General features: G+C 44.1%; 1 protein-coding gene across 5 annotated transcripts in view; it reads right to left on the bottom strand.

The window, feature by feature from the left end:
* CUX2 (cut like homeobox 2) overlaps positions 1–22,603 on the bottom strand; it is a 549,861-nt gene that overhangs the window by 46,359 nt on the left and 480,899 nt on the right. For 2 of the 5 annotated variants that reach the window (XM_068245653.1, XM_068245644.1), the window contains exons 11-13: positions 21,693–21,767; positions 13,844–13,892; positions 7,598–7,714 (exon numbers count right to left, since the gene is read on the bottom strand). In XM_068245653.1, the coding sequence (XP_068101754.1) occupies positions 7,598–7,714; positions 13,844–13,892; positions 21,693–21,767 (241 nt within the window). The remainder of the gene's footprint in view (positions 1–7,597; positions 7,715–13,843; positions 13,893–21,692; positions 21,768–22,603) is intronic. The other 3 variants (XM_068245676.1, XM_068245662.1, XM_068245667.1) reach the window with 2 other exon arrangements.

A 22,603-nucleotide genomic window follows, 5' to 3' on the forward strand; every position in this document is an offset into this window, starting at 1 on the left:
TCGTCCAGTTTGCAAGCAGTGGTGCACACGGGGCCGCAGCCCTGCGCACCCAGGCATTTTTTCATTTCGATGATTGGGGAAGGGAAGCAAAGCTTCCTGGAACCAATTGCAGTGCCTGTAATGAATGGACACGACCCCGATCAGGGGCCATGCCCATTCATAATAAAGTCTGTGAATGAACTACAAAAAAAAAGAAACACGAAACACTTCCTGGTAAGCAAGGGAGTGTTTCTAGCTAGTGGGGAAAAGTTAAATTACACACCAGAGATTTTTTTCATTAAAAGAAATATGATTAACCCCTTCCAAAGCCCCTCCTAACCCTCATCCCTGTTACCAATCAAACAAATAAAGAAAAAAAACTGTAAAAAAAACACCAAAACATAAAAAGTCAGCTTTTTTTTTTAAATGTATGTCACGGGGGTATATTACTGTTATTTTAGTACATAAGGGCTTACAATAGATGAGACCAAAAAAAAAAAAAAAAACAGAAAAAAATACACCTTTATTTCCACATAATATATCGCCATACATTGTACTAGGAGCATAATTTAAATGTTGTGATAGCCGGGACTAATGGGCAAATAAAATGGGTGGGTTTCATTTATAGTAGCATTGCTTATTTTAAAAATATAAGGGATGGAATCAGAGAACGTGTATTTTTTCCTTTTTTTGTGTGTATTTGCCTTTAAAAATGCATAGAAAATAAAGTAATTATGGAAAATAAGTATCACCCACAAAAAGCTTAATTTGTGGCAAAAAAAAACAAGATACAGATGATTTACATGTGATGAGTAGTGATAAAGTTATTGGTGAATGAATGGGAGGAGTGCTAAAAGGGGAAAATTATTTCCGTCCTGATGGAGGTGGTTAAGCTACCAGCCTCAAACAGTTTTAAGATGTCTTCTTGCCAGTTGGTCAACTCACCTATCTAAACGGGGGCTAGCAACGCATTTGTACAGAATCAGGTCTGGAACTGTTGCCTGAGGGATCGATCCTGATCCATTCTGGGCTTTTGGAGTCTATCCATTAAGAGAAGTGGAGAGTGATATGGAGTGTTCATCTAATGCTCCTTTCACACAAAATTTGTAGTGGTGCACATCCACAGAAATAGGATTGTACCGCAATGTACAGTGCAACATACCATACACAGACTTATGTTTGCACAGCACCCTGCACTGCACTTCTTGAATAGAGATGGCAAGAACCTCCAATTTTCAGTTCGTGAATGCAAACTTCCGCAAAAGTTTGATTTGCGCGAACTTCCGCGAACCGCAATAGACTTTAATGGGGGGGCGAACTTTGAAAACTAGAAACATTTATGATGGCCACAAAAGTGATGGAAAAGATGTTTCAAGGAGTCTAACATCTGAGTTTTTGCATGGATGAGTGGGATAGACGCCAAAAGTCCCCGAGAAAAAATCTGGATTTGATGCAAAGGAGCGTTTTAAGGGCAGAAATCCCATTGCATGCTAAATTGGAGGCCTAAAGTGCTTTAAAACATCTTACATGTGTATACATCAATCAGGGAGTGTAATTAGTGTACTGCTTCACACTGACAGACCAAACTCACTGTGTAACGCACCGCAAACAGCTGTTTGTGTAGTGATGGCCGTGCTGGACTGGTGCGCACCATGGCGAGAGTGCAGGCCGTGGCAGTTTTCAAGCCCATATGGTTGGGCTGAGGTAGCTGAATGACAGAACAACAGTGACTGCGTGTCCAGCTGATCGAATTTGGTCTATCCACACTGGAGCAACGACCTTATTATCTTGGGTGTGCCCCCCCCCCCCAAGACACTCATATAGCCGGCGGTCATTGTTTCATTGTGATACGCAAGCCACTTCACCGCGGCAAGGTAATGATCACGAAGGGGAATTGACACATGCACATGCCTTTTGTGTTGTTGTTGCAGCTGCAGTGCAGCCAGAAAAATTAGGCAGGCATGTACACGCACCAGAAAAAATATTATAGCGGCCGCTGCTAGCAGCGGCCTTAAAAATTCAGGAATCCACCTGGAGTCCTGGACCCTGTTGGTGGTGGCGGAGAAGGCAGTCAAGCGGCCTGCAGGCAGAGATGCTGTGTGGGGAGTGACTTAGTCATGGGACAGGCAGTCACACGGCGTGCAGGCAGAGATGCTGTGTGTGGGGACTGACTTGGTCTTCGGGCAGGCAGTAGCCCTCCGGGATCCATGCCTCATTCATTTTGATAAAGGTGAGGTACTGAACACTTTTGTGACTTAGGTGACTTCTCTTTTGAGTGACAATGCCTCCAGCTGCGCTGAAGGTCTTTTCTGACAGGACGCTTGAGGCAGGGCAAGAAAGAAGTTGGATGGCAAATTGTGACAGTTCTGGCCACAGGTCAAGTCTGCGCACCCAGTAGTCCAAGGGTTCATCAAGGCTCACAGTGTCTACATCCACACTTAAGGCCAGGTAGTCGGCTACCTGCCGGTCCAGGCGTTGGTGGAGGGTGGATCCGGAAGGGCTAAGGTGAGGCTTTGGACTAAAGAATGTCCGCATGTCCGACATCACCATGAGATCGCTGGAGCGTCCTGTCCTTGCCTGCGTGGACATGGGAGGAGGATTACTGGCAGTGGTACCTTTATTCCGTTGTGCTGTGACATCACCCTTAAACGCACTGTAAAGCATAGTTGCCAGCTTGTTCTGCATGTGCTGCATCCTTTCTGCCTTAAGGGGAGTTGGTAACATTTCCGCCACTTTGTGCCTATAGCAAGGGTCTAGTAGCGTGGCCACCCAGTACAGCTTATTCCCCTTGAGTTTTTTTATACAGGGGTCCCTTAACAGGCTGGACAGCATGATGCCATCTGCACAAATTTGGTTCCAGACGTACTATCCATCTCCTCTTGCTCTTCCTCAGTTAGGTCAATTAGGCATATGATTTTATTTTAATTATATTAATAAAAGTTATATTTTATAATGTACACACCATAGATAGGAATTATCCTTGTGTTTTCTAAATATTAATCAGGTTATGTGAATTGTCTTCCTCAGTGACGTCAGGTAAGTTCTCCTTCCCGCAGCCACGAACAATACCACGGTAAAGTTGAGCAGCACAAGCCCCCTGCGACGCCTGCTGCGGTTGTTCCTCTGCCGCCTCCTCCTCCAAAAAAAAACAAAAAAACCACCTTCCTCATCATCTGAGTCTGACTCCTCTTCCCCACACACCTCTTCCTCCTCCTCTCCGCTCTGTGCTGCCGCAGGTGTTGAGGAAACATCTGGTTCGGCTGAGAATTGATCCCACAACTCTTCCTCCTGTTCCTGTTCCTCTTCACGCTCCTCCACAGCTTGATCCACCACTCTAGGCACGGCATGCTCCAGGAAAAAAGCATAGGGGATCAAGTCGCTGATGGCGCCTTCACTGTGACTCACCATGTTTGTCACCTCCTCAAATGGTCACATGAGCCTGCAGGCATTTCGCATGAGTGTCCAGTTCTTGGGCCAGAACATCCCCATCTCCCCAGACTGTGTCCTTCTACTGTAGTTGTAGAGATACTGGGTGACGGCTTTCTTCTGTTGTAGCAGGTGGTCAAACATGACCAGGGTCGAATTCCAGCGTGTCGGGCTATCACAAATCAAGCGTCTCACCGGCAAGTTGTTTCTCCGCTGAATGTCCACAAAGCGTGCCATGGCCGTGTAAGACCACCTGAAATGCCCACACAACTTCCTGTCCTGCTTCAGGATGTCCTGTAAGCCTGGGTACTTAGACAAAAATCTCTGAATGATGAAATTCAGCACATGTGCCATGCAGGGAACATGTGTCAACTTTCCCAAATTCAAAGCTGAAATGAGATTGCTGCCATTGTCACACACCACGTTGCAGATGTCCAGTTGGTGTGGGGCCAGCCACTGATCCACCTGTTTGTTAAGAGCAGCCAGGAGAGCTGCTCCAGTGTGACTCTCCGCTTTGAGGCAAGACATATCTAATATGGCGTGACACCGTCCTACCTGGCATGCAGCATAGGCCCTGGGGAGCTGGGGCTGTGTAGCTGGAGAGGAGATCGCAGCACCAGTACAGTCAAACTGCCACTCAGCCAAGGAGGAGGAGGAGGAGGACGACAACAAAGAGGATGTAGCAGGAGGAAAAGGAGGAGAAGGAGAGAAGGTGGCAGCAGGCCTGCCTGCAAGCCGTGGAGGTGTCACTAGGTCCGCTGCACAGCCATGTACTCCCTGTTTGCCAGCGGTCACCAGGTTGACCCAATGGCCTGTGTAAGTAATGTACCTGCCCTGACTGTGCTTGGCAGACCAGGCATCCGTGGTCAGATGGACCCTTGACCCAACGCTGTGTGCCAGAGATGACACCACTTGCCTATCAACTTCATGGTACTGTTTGGGTATCGCCTTTTTTGAGAAATAATTGTGGCCTGGTATCTTCCACTGTGGTGTCCCAATGGCCACACATTTTCGGAAGGCCTCAGAGTCCACCAGCTGGTATGGTAACAGCTGGCGAGCTAACAGTTCCGCCAAGCCAGCTGTCAAATGCCAAGCAAGGGGGTGACTGGCACACATTGGCTTCTTCCGCTCAAAGATTTCCCTCACGGACACCTGGCTGCTGCTGTGGGCAGAGGAGCAGGAACCGCTAAAGGTGAGAGGCGGAGTGGAGGAGGGTGGCTGTGATTGTGAAGGTGCAAGGGAGAAAGCGGCTGAAGATGATTGATGCACCTGAAGGAGGAAGAGGAGAAGGAGGGTGGCTTTTCTTTTGTGTGCTGCTTTTCCTCAGGTGGTCTTCCCATTGCAGTTTGTGCCTTTTCAGCCTTCATAAGGCAGTTGTCCCTACGTGGGTGTTGGACTTTCCACGGCTCAATTTTTGGAGGCAGAGAGAACAGATGGCATTGCTCTGATCTACGGCAGACACACTAAAAAATTTCCAAACTGCTGAGCCCCCCTGGGGTGTGGGCACTATTGTGGCATCAGCAGCTGACGTGGAAGGGCATGTTGGCTGGCTGTCCATAGGTGACGATACATGGCGTCGGACACTGCAACCAGCTGTTTCTGGCGACGAGCTCCCCCTGCTTCTTTCAGCAACTCGTCTCCTCCTACTCTTTGACTCCCCCTCTGAACTGTCCCCCTGTTCAACTCCTCTATTGGGAACCCACGTGGCATCCGTATCATCATAATCATCCTCCCCAGCTTCGCTTGCCTCAGACACCTCATAAACTGCACCAACAGCAGGTACTTCATCATCCTCCTCCTCACACGTTACGTCCAATGTGTCGCCTAACTCAGACATATGAGGTGGTGTAACTTGCTTAGCGCCTTCATCTTGTGGTAACAAGAATGGCTGTGCTTCAGTGATTTCCCCACCAAATAACTCCTGCAAAGTGTCAAATGCAGTGGATGTGGTGCTAGTAGTAGTGCTGGTGGCTGCGGAAGATGCGGTGTTCTGTGTTAAATAGTCAACCACGTCCTGACAATCTTGGGAGTTGATAGGACGTGCCTTCTTTTGAGTACTGTACTTTGGGCCAGGGCCGCACGAAATCATGTCAGCACAACCTCAAACAGACCTGCCAGGTGGCCTGCCTCTGGGTCTGCCCCTGCCTCCGCCTCTACCTGTTTTGTCCATATCGGGGGGATAAAGTTAAAGGTATGCACTGACTTGACTGATACAATGTGCAGTCACACAGGTGCAGTGAAAGGTATGCAGTGACTGGTATTACAATACAATGTGCAGCTGTCACACACAGACAGGTACCGGAGAGGCACAGTGACACTGTGTGCGCTCACGTAGGTAGGTGGGTGCACTGAAGTGAAAAACAGGTAGGAATATGCAGTGATGGGTATTACAATGTGCACCTGTCACACAAAGAAAGGTACCGGACAGGCACAGTGGCACTGCGTGCGCTCACGTAGGTAGGTGGGTGCACTGAACAACAGGTAGGTATATGCAGTGGTGGGTATTACAAAATGTGCACCTGTCACACACAGACAGGTACCGGACAGGCACAGTGACACTGCATGCGCTCACTTAGGTAGGTGGGTGCACTGAAGTGAACAACAAGTAGTAGGTATATGCAGTGATGGGTATTACAATGTGCACCTGTCACACACAGACAAGTACCAGACAGGCACAGTGACACTGTGTGTGCTCACGTAGGTAGGTGGGTGCACTGAAGTGAACAACAGGTAGGAATATGCAGTGATGGGTATTACAATGTGCACCTGACACACACAGACAGGTATCGGACAGGCACAGTGACACTGCATGCGCTCACGTAGGTAGGTGGGTGCACTGAAGTGAACAACAGGTAGGTATATGCAGTGATGGATGGGTATTACAATGTGCACCTGTCACACACAGACAGGTTCCGGACAGGCACAGTGACACTGCGTGCGCTCACGTAGGTGGGTGGGTGCACTGAAGTGAACAACAGGTAGGTATATGCAGTGATGGGTATCACAAATCTGCACTTGGCACAGTAGTAATTACCACCAAGGGGCCAAAGGCCAGCTGCGACTGACTGACAGGGCTGTATATAATGCAAGTGGGCCACACAAAAAAAAAAATAGATCACAAGAACAAGATTAGCTCTCAAAAGAGATGTTGAGGGGTGCTTTTTTAGCAATAAGAATCAGCAAGGAGCAAGCTAACAAGCCTACAAAAGCCTAACTAAGCTTTCCCTATAGATCTCTGCACAGCAGCTCTCCCTTCTCTAATTAATGCAGGCACACGAGAGACTGTAGCCTGATTGGCTACAATGTGCCTGCGGACTGTGATGTAGAGGGTCAAAGTTGACCCTCATGATGCACTATTGGGGCGTATCGAACTTCCGGTAAAGTTCTCGGTTCTCCGCGATCGCGAACCACGGAAGTTCGCCGGTTCCCGTTTGCCGGCGAACCGTTCGGGCCATCTCTATTCTTGAAAAGACTGCAAAGGGGCAGGGACTTAGAGGGGATGGCAACCAGGTCCCTGGAACCCACAAGGCCCTAGGCACTCGCTTAGGTTGCATTGTTGGTGATTTGGCTCTGCTGCCAGGTGAAAGGGCTAGTAACTTTCGACATTATGTACAGTAAGTCTAATTCCAAGCAGTCATTATTCTGTCCCAAAGCACCTTACCCAGGACTGTTTTGACTTTTGCTTCACACAGACACTAAGCATAATTATCACTGTACCACATTGTTACTGTCAGTAAAAATACAAATTTACATTTTCAAAGCAGACAGGAGGATGTATATTTTTTATTGATCGGCAGACAGGAAGACATGGATTCTGTCTTGCTTGTGTTAAACCCACAGATAATTTGGTCAGACACTATACAACTTTCCACCACTGACACAGACTGATACTCTGAACTGCAGCAGGGCCACTTTTTTTGTACTGCAGATCAAAGCCAGTGATCCCTGCTGAATCGATCGATTTGCTGCTGCTCTCATTTGGCTTTGTGACTGATTTGTTGCTCAGAATCAATTGAAAATTATCAATACATTTCAAGGAAATTATTGATTATGAAGGAAATCAATTCAAAAGGATTGTATTGTGTGTGTACACCAAGTCAATATTCAGACTATTGATTCAGAATATCAATAGGTAAGAGTATGCATGTTTCTAGTGTAAAATGTCTCCACCTCAGATGGAACAAAGACTTACGGAAGGACTCAGTGCACTGGCTCCTTGTGGGGAATAACAGGTCAGACCAATGGAATTATTTACAGATGATAATTGCTCCCTGAGACTCTCAACCTCTCTCTGAGCAGCTTCTGCTCTCTGCAAAACAAAATAATCATCAGTACAAGGCAGACACTGCTGGAATAAATCATAGGAAGCATGGCCTGAGTAATGTGCTTTACATATTCCACTGCACAACATGGCCTGAGTAATGTGCTGTACATATTACACTCTGGAACACGGCCTGAGTAATGTGCTTTACATATTCCACTGCACAACATGGCCTGAGTAATGTGCTGTAAATATTACACTACGCAACATGGCCTGAGTAATGTGCTGTACATATTACACTGCAGAACATGGCCTGAGAAATGTGCTATACATATTACACTGCGCAACACGGCCTGAGTAATGTGCTGTACATATTACACTGTGGAACATGGCCTGAGTAATGTGCTGTACATATTACACTGCGTAACACGGCCTGAGTAATGTGCTGTACATAATACACTGCGGAACATGGCCTGAGTAATGTGCTGTACATATTACACTGCGGGACATGGCCTGAGTAATGTGCTGTACATATTACACTGCGGAACACGGCCTGAGTAATGTGCTGTACATATTACACTGCGGAACACGGCCTGTGGAACATGGCCTGAGTAATGTGCTGTACATATTACACTGTGCAACATGGCCTGAGTAATGTGCTGTACATATTACACTGTGAAACATGGCCTGAGTAATGTGCTGTAAATATTACACTGCGTAACACGGCCTGAGTAATGTGCTGTAGTGTACATATTACACTGTGGAATATGGCCTGAGTAATGTGCTGTACATATTACACTGCGGAACATGGCCTGAGTAATGTGCTGTACATATTACACTGTGGAACATGGCCTGAGTAATGTGCTGTACATATCACACTGCGGAACATGGCCTGAGTAATGTGCTGTACATATTACACTGTGGAACATGGCCTGAGTAATGTGCTGTACATATTACACTGCGGAACATGGCCTGAGTAATGTGCTGTAGTGTACAGTACATATTACACTGCGGAATATGGCCTGAGTAATGTGCTGTACATATTACACTGCGGAACATGGCCTGAGTATTGTGCTGTACATATTACACTGTGGAACATGGCCTGAGTAATGTGCTGTACATATCACACTGCGGAACATGGCCTGAGTAATGTGCTGTACATATTACACTGTGGAACATGGCCTGAGTAATGTGCTGTACATATTACACTGCGGAACATGGCCTGAGTAATGTGCTGTAGTGTACATATTACACTGCGGAATATGGCCTGAGTAATGTGTTGTACATATTACACTGGGGAACACGGCCTGAGTAATGTGCTGTACATATTACACTGCGGAACACAGCCTGAGTAATGTGCTGTACATATTACACTGCGGAACACTGCCTGAGTAATGTATTATACATATTACACTGCGAAACACGGCCTGTGGAACATGGCCTGAGTAATGTGAAGTACATATTACACTGCACAACATGGCCTGAGTAATGTGCTGTACATATTACACTGTGGAACATGGCCTGAGTAATGTGCTGTACATATTACACTGCGGAACACGGCCTGAGTAATGTGCTGTACATATTACACTGCGGAACATGGCCTGAGTAATGTGCTGTAGTGTACATATTACACTGCAGAACATGGCCTGAGTAATGTGTTGTACATATTACACTGTGGAACACGGCCTGAGAATTGCGCTTTACATATTACACTGCGGAACGCAGCCTGAGTAATGTGTTGTACATATTACACTGCGGAACACGGCCTGAGTAATGTGATGTACATATTACACTGCGGAACACGGCCGGAGTAATGTGCTATACATATTACACTGCGGAACACGGCCTGTGGAACATGGCCTGAGTAATGTGCTGTACATATTACACTGCGGAACACGTCCTGAGTAATGTGTTGTACATATTACACTGAGGAACATGGCCTGAGTAATGTGCTGTACATACTACACTGCACAACATTGCCTGAGAAATGTGCTGTACATATTACACTGCGTAACACGGCCCGAGTAATGTGCTGTACATATTACACTGTGGAACACGGCCTGAGTAATGTGTTGTACATATTACACTGAGGAACATGGCCTGAGTAATGTGCTGTACATACTACACTGCACAACATTGCCTGAGAAATGTGCTGTACATATTACACTGCGTAACACGGCCCGAGTAATGTGCTGTACATATTACACTGTGGAACACGGCCCGAGTAATGTGCTGTACATATTACACTGCGGAACACGTCCTGAGTAATGTGTTGTACATATTACACTGAGGAACATGGCCTGAGTAATGTGCTGTACATACTACACTGCACAACATTGCCTGAGAAATGTGCTGTACATATTACACTGCGTAACACGGCCCGAGTAATGTGCTGTACATATTACACTGTGGAACACGGCCTGAGTAATGTGTTGTACATATTACACTGAGGAACATGGCCTGAGTAATGTGCTGTACATACTACACTGCACAACATTGCCTGAGAAATGTGCTGTACATATTACACTGCGTAACACGGCCCGAGTAATGTGCTGTACATATTACACTGTGGAACACGGCCCGAGTAATGTGCTGTACATATTACACTGCGGAACACGTCCTGAGTAATGTGTTGTACATATTACACTGAGGAACATGGCCTGAGTAATGTGCTGTACATACTACACTGCACAACATTGCCTGAGAAATGTGCTGTACATATTACACTGCGTAACACGGCCCGAGTAATGTGCTGTACATATTACACTGTGGAACACGGCCTGAGTAATGTGCTGTACATATTACACTGCAGAACATGGCCTGAGTAATGTGCTGTACATATTACACTGCGGAACACGGCCTGAGTAATGTGCTGTACATATTACACTGTGGAACACGGCCTGAGTAATGTGCTGTACATATTACACTGTGGAACAAGGCCTGAGTTATGTGCTGTACATATTACACTGCGGAACACGGCCTGAGTAATGTGCTGTACATATTACACTGTGGAACACGGCCTGAGTTATGTGCTGTACATATTACACTGTGGAACATGGCCTGAGTAATGTGCTGTACATATTACATTGCGGAACACGGCCTGAGTAATGTGCTGTACATATTACACTGTGGAACACGGCCTGAGTAATGTGCTGTACATATTACACTGTGGAACATGGCCTGAGTAATGTGCTGTACATATTACACTGTGGAACACGGCCTGAGTTATGTGCTGTACATATTACACTGTGGAACATGGCCTGAGTAATGTGCTGTACATACGATATTACATATTAAGTATTATTACAATAAAGAACTTTGTACTTTGACTTCATATTGTTTGTGGTTTGGTGCTTTCACAGGGCAACTTTGTCTTTTCTTTTTCTATGTCCACAGTATCAACAATGTTTTGGGTTGTCTTCAATGTGCTTTAAACCACTTTACAGTTTCTACAATACTGTAAAAAATGCAAACAAAACAAAAACAGTACAGTATATTTTGTGCATGAGGAGTCTGAGGACAACCTGTTTGCATGTTTGAGACATCTGTAACTCAAGTTGTAGGCAAATAACGGACTATTGTTTCTAAGTTAGTTGTGAGCCCTTGTTTCCATGTCTATACTGGGGACAAAGCAGGTGGCTGTCGCGATGCATGATGGGGTTGTGATCCCATTAATCTGCAGTGAATACAATTGCACTGCGAATGTGCAGAAATGCATGTAACCATGCATTGTGATTGTGTGGTGAATCGTGACCCATGGATGGGGACATAAGACAGTGCACTCTGCACTTCTGATGTCCCTGCAGGACACATCACTGCTTGTTGCTGAAATCGCACAAGTAAAAATGAGGCCTAAAACCTTGACAAAGTCCCACAGATGACTTGGAATTGCCATAAACCAAGTTCGCATTTACAGTCCTGGAGGCCTCAGAACATAATAATGACGCTAGATTTCTGGGCCACGCTCCGATTATAGTCATTACAGCTGCAGTAATATATGTGGACATGAATAAAAGACATAAAATGTAGTTGTAGTTGTCTTTGGATATTTGGATTTGCGATTATCCTATGGAACATAACAGCAATGCCATTGTGTTTACTTAAAGCAAGGTACAATTATTCACAGAGCCTCCATGCACAAAATTATCAAATGATGGTTAAATATAATGTGTTGGTGTCCCCCACTTCAAAGTCAGTGCGTTTTATACAGTTACAGTCACCCTTTCCCCTTAGTGAAAGTTATGCAAGTACCGCTCTCCATGTGTGTCAATGGCTTGAGGATGTACATGAAGACTTGGCATCCATGTAATCGTACAAAATGAAAAGGCAATAGTGTGCTATGGTACATCCATATAGAAAAAAAACTATGTCAGACTGAAGTATGCACCAGGTTTACAAACCACAAAGGGATCAAAATCAAATATCCCACACATGTTTCATTAAAGCATAAGGACACTTTTAATACAAGTAAGCCAAATTAACCCCTGAGCAGAGAGAGGCCGGACATGCAAGGGAGGCTGAGACTGTGCAGATACCTGAACAAGCAAAAAGGGCACTGGGGAAATTTGGGCACCGGAAATAGCTGCTAGTAAAATATTAGTAAAATAACTAACATTCTACTATTATGCGGTGGTAATTCTGAAAGTAAAATATTCGTAATTTTACCAATATTTTACTAACGCTAATTCTTACCCTATTCTCACGCGAGCCCTCCATTTATTGATGCCTAACCCCAACCGACCCCTGTACCGATGCCTAACACTAACTGACCCCACATCCATGTCTAACCCATTATGCTGGTACGCACCATACAATTTCCGTTCAGATAGATCGGTCGAATTGATTACTTGTAACATGCCCGATCTGATTTCCCATCATTCTTCTGATCAGTTTTCCAATCACTTTCTTACAAAATCGAGCCGAAAAACGATCGAAAATCAAATTGGACTTGACAGAAATAATCTATTTAAGCTGTCTATCTGACGGGAAATTACATGGTGTGTACCAGGCATAACTGCCCCCCTGCCACAAACCTGGCAATATCTGCCCGCCAGAAGGATAAAATATGCTAAAATTGTTAAAAGGAGAGGAGGCAGTGGTGGACTTACCGCCTCCAAGCACGAATCTTGTGTATATTCAAACAACAAAAGATTTATTTATATACTCCAGAAAGTGCAAGTCCAACACGTTTTGCTGGCATCTCTCGCTTCATCAGGCAATACAAAAGGAGCATAAAACTCAAACAGGTCTGGTACAAAGCTCAGTGCCTTTGTGCATATATATATTTGTTGGTGCAGTTTATATAGCGGGTGACCCTGGCACCCACTGCCAAACTTCCCTTTATACCTGCAATTAACATGGGGGCCTATGGGGTGCCTAAACTTCCACAGCACTTCAGGTGCCCAAATGTCCGGTTACCACCTGGTACTCCTGTATAAACTGATAGAGGCCTTGCAGATATGTTATTGAGTTGCCCTGTATAAATAGTTGTGAATAACCTTGTTAGACATAGACCTGAGAAGCAGTGAGGTATTTTCTATGAGAAAGCTGTCAGACCAGCGAACAGACCCACAGAAGTACTGACCTACACATTTTATAATGCCAGACAGAGTACAATACAAATGCAGCATGGAACAGACTACGGTGGGCACTGTACATACACCACATCCGGCATTAGAGCAATCTATATATTATGAACAGCATTTTATTATCAATATTACAGCTAATTATGGTGTTGCATGAGTGTTTTTCTCTCATTGCCCATATTGTGTTTGGCCTTGTTCCCAGTGGTGAGCATAACAGCCAATTTGTGACATGGCTTGCCGCACTGCAATGCACCACCAATAGCGATGTTCTCACAGTGGCGGGTGTGTTGCGGTACAATGGCATGTGGTATGGTTATGCACTGCATGCAGTGCGTTACCGTAAAACATGCACGTTAACAGTTATAGTGAAGCATACTTGTCACTGAATGTATGCTTCACTGTATGCGACGCAGGCGTAACGTGCATTGCATTGTGTTCCTGTTATACAGGGGACACAACTTCCCACTGTGAACATGGCCTTAGCCATAAGACCTTAAAAACTCCTCCTATATTCAAAGAAAATAAATGATAAAAAAAAAAAATATAGAAAGCTACATTGATGAAGAGGTTATAAGCTGAACGCAGTACTTACCCGATGAGCTTTCTCAAGGTTGGTCATGATCATACCCACTTCATCCGCCCTACAGGAAAACAAAAACACAAAGCTATAATGTTCCTGACAAGACTTTCATTTAAATGCTATCTTAGCTGGATAAGCACAGAGTAAGAATGGGTGAAATTACACTTTTAACAGCAGCTTTTATACCTAGATCCATCTTTCAGACGTATTGACAGAATCAATCACATAATCAGTCAGTCAGCCAGCGGGCCGAGGCAAATAATCAATCAAATCACACCATCAATCTACCGAATGAATCAACCAATCAGTTAAATCAATGAAGCAATCTATTTTAATCAGACAGAAAAACAGATCAATATTTTCCATTAGGAAGCAAATCAATCTGTCTGTTTAATACTAAAACTTTGTTCTGAAACTTGATCAGTTCTCAATATTTACCATAGGGAAGCTGAGCAATATTTCCAAAAAATAGCCTAAAGGTCCACTATTGTGAACTGTAAGAATTAAAAAAAAAACATACATTTAAGGGGTACATTTGTCTGTCCCAGAGTAAAATGCACTAAAAACTACTTTTTCCCCTATATCACTGGCACTTACAATGGATAGTAAAAACGTAACAAATCTGACTGGTTTTGGACTAAATCATCTTCTCATGGGGGATTCTCAGGGATTGCTTTATTGTTAAAGGGTAACATGTAGTGAAACCACATCCACTCATAAAACCAACAAAATAATGCAGTGAAAAACAATTCTCATGTTAGTATGAGCCTATTTCCACTAGGAGTGAATTGCACTCAATTGAGATCAATAGGCTGCATCCAAAATACTTCTGAGGGGAAAAAAATTGATGCATGGTGCAGTTTTCCACAGCATGCATCCAAATCCCTATAGCAATGCATGGCACAGCATAGCGATATGTGAATTCCCATCAGCACAGGTGCCGCATCTGATGCCAATTCACTCCCCAGTGGAAATGCAGCCTAATGCCACGGTCACACTTAGCAGAATCCCCATAGCACACAGTGGAGAACACATGCGATTCTGCTGAGTGTGAACCTGGCCTAACTGAACTCAGCACTCCAGGCCACGAGCCCTGTAGCTGTTGCTACACGTGCTATCACAAGCCATTGGTCACAGGCTGCCTCATTAGTCAGGCTTGGAGTCTGATCATTTATTATTAATTAGTATTTATATAGCTCCAACATCTTCAGCAGCGCTGTGCAGAGTATTGTGTCTTGTCACTTAACTGTCCCGCAGAGGGGCACACAATCGAATCCCTACTATATTAATGTGTCTGTGTATGTATAGTGTAGTGTGTGTATTGTAGCAATTTAGGGGTAAGCTAGTTAGCTTATCTGTATGTTTTTGGATGTGGGAGGAAATCGGAGTGCCCGGGGGAATCCACATAGACACGAGGAGAACACACAAACTCCTTGCAGATGACTGGGATTCAAACCAGAGACCCAGCACTGCAAGGCACTATGCCACCGATCCTGATTGAGGCCTACAAAAAAACTATGAAAGTAAAACTGCTTTTCTGGTGGCTTTTCTTACGAAGCAGCGGAACTGCTATTTTCTGTAGCAGCTGACAATCTACTCTAGACTCATATAGCACAAAAATTTCTAGAAATCTCCTTCAAAGACATTATTTACTCCACATCTAGGTAGGAAGAGCCTATTAAATTATCAGTGAACATCTGCTCGGTGTAATAAGATTAAGTGTTCTCTCCATGTTGCGTAATGCAAGGAGGAAATGTATTTCCGTGTGTTCGTTAGACTGGCAAACCACACCAACAGCTGTGAGATTTGGCAGACAGTATTACTGGAGAGATCCAAAGGGGTGCAGGAGCTGTTCCAAACTCATAAAAATGGATGGCACCACACCAATTAAAACAACAACCAGCAAATGTACATTTAATGAAGTCAAGACGCTGTTTTAATACAACCCCCCCAAAGAAACAGCTGTGCTTGCATGATAGAGGCATACTAGGGCACTGTCTCACCTGCACTGCACAGCTGTTACAGGCATGGAAGGTGCCCAAGAAATGGGTCTAATTTCATGCTGATTGGGCCTACAACTGTGACACTCTGAGCCAATAGTCATATAGCAAGCATTTCTGTCTGCAGTTACAGTACTGAGGGAAGGGCTAACATTCATGTACCTCTATCCCACAGGCAGTGCAACCCTATTTACAGAGACAGAGTTTCTACTATACCCATCTGCACATATACTCGATTGTATTACAATTATATGAAAAAGTGCTGCCCCCTTCTAGGGGAATTAATGACCCATTGTTTCCAGCAGGGGGTCTGTTCTATACCCCCTAGCAGGATTTTTAGATGTACACCTGCAACCTATTGTGGCCTCATTTCCACACTGTTTGAAGGATACCAACGATTTGTTATTGAGGCTTGAAGTTATGAATGATATTCCTGATGACTTAATCTTTTGCAGCCTTGATGTACAGAGCCTCTTCACTGCTATACCTCAGGATGAGGCAATAACGGTGATTGAGGACAGATTGCTAGAAACAAACCTCCCAAATGGGATGGTGTATTTTTTGCTGGATATTTTGGAAGTGGTACTGAAGTGGAATTATTTCAAATTTCATGATCATTTTTATATACAACGACAAGGGGCAAGCATGGGTTCACCGGCTGCCCCATCGATAGCCAATGTGTTTGTGGAATCACTGGAAAGGTCTATGTTCCTGAATAATCCCAAATATATGCCACACATCTACCATTATTCCCGGTTTGTTGATGACATATTGCTTTTGTGGAGGGGCCCAGAGGAACTGCTGCTTGAGATGGTCAGTGAAGCTAATCGAACCCACCCGACCATAAAGTTTTCTCTTGAAACATCCAGAGAGAGCATCAGTTTCCTTGATGTATCTCTGAGTGTTGTTGATGGCAGGTTTGTGACGAAGTTATATCGCAAACCGACGGATCGCAACAACTTGTTGCGCCCGGATAGCCATCACCATAGTCATGTCGTGAGTGCCATCCCCAAGGGGCAGTTCCTCAGGGCGAGACGAATATGCACTAGAAAAGAGGATTTTGTAATGGCGAGCAGTGAGTTGACACATAAGTTTGCACAGAAGGGCTACAATTTACAAAAAATTGAAGCAGTTAATAAGGAGGTTTCGGCAATTGATAGGTCCACTTTATTTAATAAGCAAGCGAGGAGTAGGGCCCCCAATAAGATCCCGTTCGTCATGAATTTGGGCAAAAATACACAATTGATTCAGAACACTGTACGTAGGTTCTGGCCGTTATTATGTAACGACAAAGAACTTGGATCCTTTTTCCAGGAGGAACCTATCTTCTCGATCAGAAGGGGTACAACAATCTATGATAGAGTGAGACATACAGATGTATCTTCTGATAAGGGCAATGTTGTCACAGGGAGGGCTGGTACATACCCCTGTTTGAATTGCAACGTATGTAGTGGTATTATTAGGGGTGATAGAATTTGCCACCCTCATACAGGTGAGCGTATCGCCATTAAAGGTAGACATTACTGTTCCACGACATGGGTGGTATACGGGCTAAAGTGCCCGTGTGGGCTCATGTATGTGGGTGAAACCACTAGATCAGTGAGGACCCGAATACAGGAGCACAAACGTGCTATCACGAAATATGCAGAAGGAGAGCGCAAATGTTACGATACCTCTGTGGCAAGACATTTTTTCGAAGGAGGGCACAATGCCGCACAATTACGCTGGTGCGTCTTGGAAGCTGTGACCTTGCCTAATAGGGGGGGTGATGTGGAGAAGAAATTGAAGCAAAAGGAAGCAAAGTGGATTTACTCATTAGATGTTGTGACCCCTAGAGGGATGAATGAGAGGCTGCCACTTAAATGTTTTTTATAACAAATGCTTCCTTCATTACAAATGTTGTTTGTAGCAAATGTGCAATGTGACCAGCGTGTATCTTTTTATTGCAGCATATTATAATATTACGTGTTTTTCTACAGGTGGTCTTATGGTAGTCCGTTCTCGGAAGTACCTGGATTACGGTCAGTCATCAAAGTTTGTTTATTGGTAGCCGTGAAGGAGTGCCATATGACCGATTTTATTAGAGACTTGGGACTTAAGAGTTAACGGCTCCTAGGGTGGAGCCTTGATGGGCGGGGTGTTTGCTTGTTGGATGTATTTATACATGTCTGTACCTGTCATTGCTGTTTAACACCTGATGAAGGATCGTTGGATCCGTAACATGTAGTGTTTGTCCACCCAATACAGCAAAGTTTGCAGCCAGAAGTCCAGCAGTCTGGAGTCAATGAATATCAGCCAATTATGTTAAATAGGGTGCTAAATATTACGGTGCAACACATCAAAGACACTGTGTACAGACAAAATGCAATCATGTTGATGACAAATGTCCTGGCTACTATTTAACAGTGAGGTGTCCAGAGTCCAGCAGGCTGGAGTTAATGAGCTCAGGCTAATTATGTTAAATAAGGTGTCATCAAGCTAGCCACACACTTTAAACCTACTGTCACTATGTTGAAAATATTCATACATTTTTCTCCATTGTTCAGTTTTGTATCTGGCATTCTGTGGCCTGGTTCACAGAAGGGCTACCCCACTGAAGTGTCCTTCTTACTGATTCATTCTTGCGCTCAGTATGCTGTGCACAGTATTAGGTGATGTGCAGAAGATCTGGATCTGGCATGTGACGGTATTGCTGTAGATTTGGTATTTGCATTTGACCTGAGCACAAAATATACGGGCAGGTCTCTTGCAGAAAAAAGTGCATATAATTCCTGGTTTAAAGATTGCACGTCTAATAATCATAATCTGTTTGGCCATCTGAACAAAAGACATGATAGTGATTCCATGACATCAGTCTTCAAGAAATATTGTCCTTAGGGCTTGTTCACACTATGGGCTTGATTCACTAAAGTGTGATAACTGCTATCACAGCATTTATCACGCGATCTGCCGTGCGCAAAGGTCTAAGCGCAAACAGCATTACTTCGCGTGATAAGCGATGGTTTGCGTGCGATCACGTGTGCTTTTCACGTGAAAAGCGCACAAGCCTTCGTTTATCATGCAAAGTAACGTTGTTCGCGTGCAAACCTTTGCGTGCGGCATCTCGCGTGATAACTGCTTGGATAGCAGTTATTACACTTTAGTGAATCAAGCCCCTATGTACGGTGCTGACAGTTATTGTGCGCGAACTACATGATACCATGGAAGTCCACTGACTTTCATGTTACCATTCACAGTACAGGAGTGTATTACTGCAGGTTGCAACGTAACACGCACAGGAACATTTTATCGTACGACACACAATTTCTCATCGGGTAGTATAGCATTGCAGTCGCCGATGTCCGCAATATAATGTACATTGCCATATGTTGGAAAAAGCGTGTTTGCAATATTATCTGCATTCTTCTAAGTGAACAGTATGTTGGATCAGATAGTATACATTTCAGCATGGCCTGTTCTATGGATAGGTGAGGAGGGAGGACAATGACTGCAGGGTAAGTGAGAGGCACTGAAAAATAGAAGTCATTCATGTCAGTTGTTTAGTGATCTGGCATGGCCGATAGCTAAACGATATTGTGGCATACGTGCTGAGGTTAGATTTTCACTTAAAACAGTCATGAACGATCAAGTGATTAAAATCTAACTTTACTTGGTTCCTATATATTAGGCCGACGACCAGTGTCGGCTCTGTATTTCCCCTGCACAGAAAAGTCTAGTGTGAGGTACAAGGCCGGATTTGTACTCTTTACCACCCAAGGCCACTGTCAGCAGCCACCCTCCAATATAGATAGCCAGATGACCCCTCCCTCCAGTATAAGTATCCCAATGACCCTCCCCCCCAATATAGATAGCCAGATGATCCCCCCCCCCCCCCCCTCCAGTTTGGATAGCCTGATGATGTCCCCTTCCCTCCAGTATGGGTATTCTGATGATGTTCCCTTCTATATAGATAGCCTGATGACCAACCACCCTCAACTATAGGTAGCCAGGTGACTCTTCCCTTTCCCCTAGTATAGCCTGCCACCCAGCCGCCCTTGATCCTATGGTACCATAGGCCATGGCCTATGTGGCCTTGGCTTAAATCCGGTCCTGGTGAGGTAGGATAGCAGCTGATTTGCAACAAAATGAACCACATGGATGGCAGCTCAGTGCTGCCTGAGGGTACGGAGACTCAGCGGGAAACACTAGCCGTACCACCAACCAAATAGGTTTAGTAAAGTTGCCTGAGCAGAGGTGGTAGCCTAGGGACTGAATGCCGCAGGCTAGGGTCCTGGTGTAAAGGCAGCCATCTAGCTATTCTGATTCAATCGACAAAGTGTTATTTAGCAATCAACATCAGTATGGTTGATCGAAAGTCAATCTACTAGTAGCCCACAAGCTACAAACGATATCCTTCGCGATTCACCTTCACTAATCGATCTGACTGATGTTGTGTCTCCATGCTCTGAATGCAAAAATCGATTCAGAGTCGATCGAATGGCGTGAACAGTAGCCGATTCCTGTGCAATCGACCAATATCTAGCATCCTGCTCGATCGACTAAGCTGGTCGATTCAACGTGAAATCAGCCACTTTTCATTGATTGGGATTTCTGGAATACACTCGATTCTCTCTCGATTCTATAAAATGATCGAATGAATAGTCGATCGTACAGCCAAATTGCTAGATATATGGCTACCCTTACTGTTTATCTAGAGCACTAAGCTGCTGTGAATAGTTCAGCTGTTTGTTTTGACATGAATCAGCTGCTATCCTATCTGATAGTGGACCTTTCTGTAGGGAAAATACAGAGCAGTCCTTGGTTAACAACCTAATACGTAAGTATCCTTGGCTCCATCCTGTTACTCTCTGTTGATACCATTTTATCTAGTCTCTTTCTTAAGATGGCCATACATCTAGCGATTTTGCTGTATGATCGACTATTTGATTCGATCCTTTTAAAAAATCGAGAGCAAATCGAGTGTGTTACAGAATTCCCAATCGATGAAAAGTGGCTGGTTTCATGTCGAATCGACCAGCTTAGTCAACCAAGTAGGATGCAAGATATCGGTCGATCGCACAGGAATCGGCTACTGTTCACATGCCATTCAATCTACTTTGAATTGATTTTTTAATTCAGAGCATGGAGACACAACATTGGTCAAATCAAATGTGAACGTGAATTGCATAGGATATCTTTTGTAGTGTGCGGGTCACTAGTCGATTGACTTTGGATCAACCACACTGAAGTCGGTTCCCTAATAAAGTCGATTGCATTGTCAATTGAATCAGAATCGCTAGATGTATGGCTACCTTTAGTTTGAATATTTTTTGGGATGTTTTGTGACCTCATGGTTGTTACATCATTTTCTCATTGAAGCTCTCAGCACCCTAAACTCCCTTACATTGTACATATAGAGTTGTGAATGTGAGGCTAATAATACTGGCTTGTTTGCAAACTGTACGCAACTGGAATTAGTACCAAACTCAATATAATTGCCATTATGCCCCATCTACACAATACAATTTTTTGTCCGATTCGATTTGATTCATTGATTTGATTTGATTCAATCTGACATGTTCGATTGGGACTTGATTCAATTTGCCATTGCAACACAATGGCAAATTGAATCGAATCGAATCCTGATCGGACATGTTGGATTGTAACTAATCGAATCGGAAAAAAATTTGTATGGTGTAGATGGAGCTTTAGATCTGTATGTCACTATTACTGACATATTATTTCTACTTGTTGACGCACTGATCTGAGGTTTACATTCAATATAACTAGCTGCAATCAAGCCTAGTTGTGACCAGTCAGCTGACCCAAATCATGAGTTACAATTTGGTCAATCGTTTCTGAGCAAGTAAGGGAGCACATACCTTTTCATACAAGTGGCATGGCTGCTGGGTAACTTTGCTCCTTCAAGGCAATATACAGTGTCCTTATGTTTAGCACTAAAAATACAAATAATAAAGTACATGTTCACTTACGTGTCTGTTTGTCCACTTATACATATTACACAATAGCCAAGTGCCAACAAAGAAACACCTGGTGCCCAAAGTGGGGTACAGCCACTAATTTGCATAAGTTGAATAATGATCCCCAATCAACAGATGCGTTATTCACAGGCTTTGTGTTTTGCTGATCACCCATAAACCATAACCTGACTGTATAATCTACATAAACCTCTAAAGCCTCATACACAGGCTAGATGGATCTAGCCAAGGTTGGAACTGTCTCTACTGAGGGTCCAGCATGTGTACAATGGACCTAATGCTTTGCCAAGAGATTCAATATGCTGGATCATCTCAGCTGATCGTCTCAGCTCAGAGGGGTTGAATCCCACAGACATAATAACAGTAAGCTCAGTTGTGAAATTATTTGAGTTGTAGATGTTCTTAAAAAAACATATTTCTATTCTCTACTGGAGCCTGGAGTTTGCCATTATTCTTCCAAATGTCCTCCACCTTGTGAACCATAGGTCCCCAAATTAGGGAATAACCTCTCCCTTAGGGCCCTTTTACGCTATGTCTGCTGCGTTCCATCGCAACGGGTAATATCATCTCATCAAAATGTGATGCAATGATGTTCCTCTGGGGCTTTCACAATGAGTGTGGTGCGATGCAATGAAAAATGAAAAGAAAAAAACCCATGCATAATAATAAAGAAAGTAATCATTTAAATGTTGTGTTATGAGCCTTTTCGGGGTCAGTGTCCAAATTTACATTTACAGTAGTTTACATATCAGGAATCATTCAGTGTGAAAGGGGCAAATACAATTTTCTAACAT

Source organism: Hyperolius riggenbachi, chromosome 1 (assembly GCF_040937935.1).
Source record: "Hyperolius riggenbachi isolate aHypRig1 chromosome 1, aHypRig1.pri, whole genome shotgun sequence".
Lineage (NCBI taxonomy): Eukaryota > Metazoa > Chordata > Amphibia > Anura > Hyperoliidae > Hyperolius > Hyperolius riggenbachi.